This window comes from Puntigrus tetrazona, chromosome 1 (assembly GCF_018831695.1).
Source record: "Puntigrus tetrazona isolate hp1 chromosome 1, ASM1883169v1, whole genome shotgun sequence".
In the NCBI taxonomy this organism is placed as follows: Eukaryota; Metazoa; Chordata; class Actinopteri; order Cypriniformes; family Cyprinidae; genus Puntigrus; species Puntigrus tetrazona.
The window spans coordinates 27,151,587-27,156,264 of NC_056699.1; the positions used below are offsets into that span (position 1 = coordinate 27,151,587).

Genomic DNA, 4,678 nt, shown 5'->3' on the forward strand with positions numbered 1-4,678 from the left:
AAATATTTATTTATTAGATTTTTTTCCACTTAATTAGATAATTTCTTCTTTTTCTGCAGTTAAACACAATTCTCTTCATCAGTATCATCCTCACTCTAAACTCAACACTCAAAAAGCTGAATGCTGAGGTTTCACAGATTAAACAAACCAAGTAACACGCGTTAAAATCAAAATACTGTATAAGTTCATATATAAGTGTATATATAGATTATTCAATAAAGACTCAATAACTAAATCTTTCTCTGTTTCTCTGTAGGATTATAGTGTTTAAAACTCTGGCTCAGTTTGTGGTTCTTGGTTGCTCCTGGATTCTGGGTTTCTTCACTAAAGACAGTAAGGAGCTGGAGATCCTCTTCTTGATCTTGAACTCTCAGCAGGGAACCTTCATCTTTCTGATCTACTGTGTCCTCAATCACGAGGTCAGAATTGTTTTCATCCCTTTTCTTTTAAATAAACCACCAATCCCTGACAAAAGAACTCTATTCTGAGTTTAAGAGGTTAAGTTGTTCTCATGAAGTCACACAGATCCTCCTTTCTCATTCTTGTCCAGGTCAGGCAGCAGTACAGGAAGTTCTTGAGATGTCTTTGCTGTAGTAAACAACACTGAGGACTACAGCATCATGTTCGGGATAAACAGTACCGGTGTTAAATGAACTCTTCCAGGTGTCTATATGTGTCCATGCTACAGAGTGTTTAAAATGTACACTAAAGCAGTGTTAAAGTTAATGAGGTAATTAAAAGATTCATTGAGTGACGATTATCTCTTATTATAGACACCTGATTAACAAGCAGAATCACCAAAGAAGAAAATCTAAATTTTATCATTACAGTGATCAGTGTTTACTTCAGCTGGGCTCTTGACCCTTGACTTCATAATATTACGTATTGTTTTACTGCAATGATCACGCTATGCCACCAGCCAGAAATCATGGGTTATGAAATCATTCTAACATAAGCAATAATCCACCGAACCACTGAATCTATTTTTAAAGTTTCTCAAAGTTACATCTTCGTCATTGATTAAGACAATATTTTGATTCCTCAAAAAAACGTCACTACTTCAGAAAGCTTGTCTTTTTAGGCACACACAGATATCAGTGTGTGTATCTTAAGAATGTGATAAGCAGCATAATCAGACAAACAGATGTATTTGTTTATTCATGCAGCAATGCAGGATGGGAGCCATGGATGAGTTTTGATTCTCGATGTCTGCGTGGACAATTAAGAACAAGTTTTTGATCAAAATAAGTTTCGTAAACACCGTGTTGACAACTAACAAATCCAAACTAATTTGTTCAGGTCACTACATGATGATTGGACCAAAACGTAATCCTCTCCACACAATTACTTTTGCTCTTCTTTTGTCTGATTGTTATAATTCAGTTATAGCAGCCAAACGCTACATGTTAATATAAAATCAAGGGTCAAGAGCCCAACTAAAGTAAAAGCTGACCACAGTAATGGCAACTAAAAGATAATTCTTCTTGTTAACATCAGGTGTCTTCAATAACGGACAACCATCACTCAATGAATCTCTTAATTACCTCATTAACTTTAACACTCTGTAGTGTGGACACATATAGACACCTGGAAGTGTTCATTTGAAACTAAGGATTTTGTTGTGTACTGCTGAAGTGTAATGTCATTCGTACAGTAAAAAACTGAATCAATCAATTAACTAGTTTTTCAAAAGGTGTATTTAACAGGTAGCCTACACATTTATTTAATATCTTTGAGGTTTGATTAACGTTAATGACACGGACAGGTATTTATAGGGCTGCTCTCCCTTTAAAATCCAATATGTAATATTTGGGGCAAAGTAGCCTTATAGTATCTATTAACTTAAGGCTTTACTTAAGGACCAAAATGTGTCATGCCATAAAATATTTTGAATATGACTGTATTTAACGTGAATTGAATAAAACACACTGTAGGTTACTAATTATAACATCTTCACTGTACAGAAACAGAGCAAAGAAAAATTTCATTTCAGTGTAGCGACAATAACGCAGATGTGAATTTATAGCGGCTATAGTTAACAGGAAAAACTATGCATTGCACTTAAAATGTTTTGGTGAGATAAGATTTGGGGGGGCAAACATGTTGACGGGGGGCTTTTCTGATAGTGTAAGCCAAGTTTACTTAAACATTATTTCTCTTCGCCTTCAGCGGCTCAGATGTCGGGAGTAAATGTCGACTGCTACGTTCTTTATCACAACAAATTACCCTTAAACTCTTACAGGAGCCACTCAGGGAGGATCTAAGGTAAGACTATCTGGGAGCGATCCAAACAGAGGTGGCTTTTTATCGAAGGTCGAGAAAAAACAACTGGAAAAAAAGGATACCATAGTTTATTTTAAAAAAAAATTATTTAACACTATTGTAGGTTTTCCATTCAAATGATTACATTGTGTTAAACTGAAACTGAAACTTGAAACTGTTAAATTAAACTTAAGTTAAAAACACAACAAAATCCCCAGAGTTAAACGAACCCTGCTGGGTGTCTATATGTGTCCACACTACAGAGTGTTAAAAGTTAGTGAGATAATTAAGAGATTTATTGAGTGATGATTGTCTATTATTGAAGACACCTGATGATAACAAGCAAAATGGAGAAAAAAAACAACTTCATAAAGGTTGTTCTTTTAGGCTAACATGAAGAATCAGTGTATGTATCTCAAAAACAGTGACAAACAGTTATATTTATTTATTCATGCAGCAGTGCAGGATGGGAGTTTTTATTGGCTGCAACATGCTTTTTGATGGCCACCGTTGCTGTGATTCTCACGCTGATTCTTGATGTCTGTCTAGATTAAGGACAATACAAACAAATCCTAATGAATTCATTCAGGCCACTACATGCGGATCATATCAAGACATAATCATCTTCACATGTCTGCTTGTTATAATTCAGTTATAACAGTTAAACACTACAGAATATAATAAGGTCAAGGGCCCAACTAAAGTAAACACTGATCCCTGTAATGGCAACTAAATTTGTGATTTTCTTCTGGTGATTCTTCTTGTTATCATCAGGTGTCTTCAATAACGGACAGCCATCAATAAATGAATCTCTTAATGACCTCATTAATGACCTACAGTGTTCATTTAACACCAGGGATTTAGGGACTTATTTTGGTTTCATTTCAAGGCAGAATGCGACTGATTCGCATGAACAGCTGAACTAGACTGACAGTTTTACATTCAATATAGCGAGCGTGTTTTACGAGGACGTGATAAACACCTCTGTGTAACAAGGATCACATTATCTAGAAATTCTGTCATAAGCAATACATAAACAGTATACAATAAAAAAGACAATATACAAAACAGTGGGTCTTGAGAATATGCATGTTTATTTTTTTTGTTTAATATCTGTTTTACTAGTGAATTAAGTGAGAAGTAAACACTCTTTAAATAATTTGGCTTGTCTTATCTTGATGATTTGTCTTTGTTGCCTTGGCGACCAGAAGCTGGTCCTCCTGATAACAACTATGTTTGCATACAATTTAAAGTAAGTACCATATACATATGAAATATAATTTTTGTTTCTCTTGTATCCTTGAAGTCCTCAGTGTTGTTTAATACAGCAAAGACATAAAGAACTTCCTGTACTGCTGCCTGACCTGGACAAGAATGAGAAAATAGTGACTTCATGAGATTTAACCTTTAAAAATCATGAACCAGAATGAAGTTTGATTATTTTAAAAAAATGTGTACGAAACTACTGTACTACTACAGCCACTGCAGGTTTAGTGGTTTATTTAAAGAAAAGGGGTGAAAACAATTCTGACCTCGTGATTGAGGACACAGTAGATCAGGAAGATGAAGGTTCCCTGCTGAGAGTTCAAGATCAAGAAGAGGATCTCCAGCACCTTACTGTCTTTAGTGAAGAAACCCAGAATCCAGGAGCAACCAAGAACCACAAACTGAGCCAGAGTTTTAAACACCATAATCCTACAGAGAAACAGAGGAAAAGAGAGTTTAAGCATCTCTGTTAGTTTATATGGATTATTTAAATTAGTAGTTCTTAATTCTTAATTAGGAGTTCTTAGTTCTTAATTCTGTTCCTAACCTTCCCTATTTAATACATCTGCTTGAGATCATCATCTTATTAGGAAATAGATCCATGATAAATTGATAAAGGAGACCCCGAGACCAGGATTAAGAACCTTCAATCTTAAATCATTGTTTCTTACTTGGTTTGTTTCATCTGAGAAACTTCAGCGTTGAGATTTTTGAAAGTTGACTTCAGAATGATGACGATGCTGATGAAGAGAATCATGTTCAGCTGCAAAGAAGACATGAATTAATAATTAATCACGGTGCTTTTCTTTTAATACAAATCAAAGTTTTAAGAAATAATAAATGTGTTTACTGCTAGTATAACACAAACAGGACCAAGAAAACTCCAGATGAAACCTTTGTCTATTTCAATCCAGCAGCTGTTTAGTAGAATAAACAGTAAAATAATGAATTAACAAAGGTGTTGACTACAACATTGAAATTCTTATCATTTTATTATTTAAATTTCTAGTATCTAAAACTGCATGAACTACAGTCTCATTCAAATACAATGCAACTTTCCAAGAAAACCCCAACTCACTGTTCACTGCCGTATCCTTCAGGAACCAGACCGACAGACACACACACCACAACCAGAGAAACCACATATCCA

At 34.8% G+C, this 4,678-nt stretch overlaps 1 protein-coding gene across 1 annotated transcript; it reads right to left on the reverse strand.

The window, feature by feature from the left end:
* Positions 1 to 558: 558 nt before the first annotated feature.
* LOC122344560 (adhesion G protein-coupled receptor E3-like) lies at positions 559 to 4,663 on the reverse strand. The gene is made up of 5 exons (XM_043238132.1): positions 4,607 to 4,663; positions 4,379 to 4,445; positions 4,200 to 4,291; positions 3,795 to 3,957; positions 559 to 3,626 (listed from the first exon to the last, which is right to left on the reverse strand). The coding sequence occupies exons 3-5, from the start codon at positions 4,283 to 4,285 to the stop codon at positions 3,582 to 3,584; spliced, it is 294 nt and encodes a 97-aa protein (XP_043094067.1). The 5' UTR covers positions 4,286 to 4,291; positions 4,379 to 4,445; positions 4,607 to 4,663; the 3' UTR covers positions 559 to 3,581.
* Between the last annotated feature and the right edge of the window lie 15 nt (positions 4,664 to 4,678).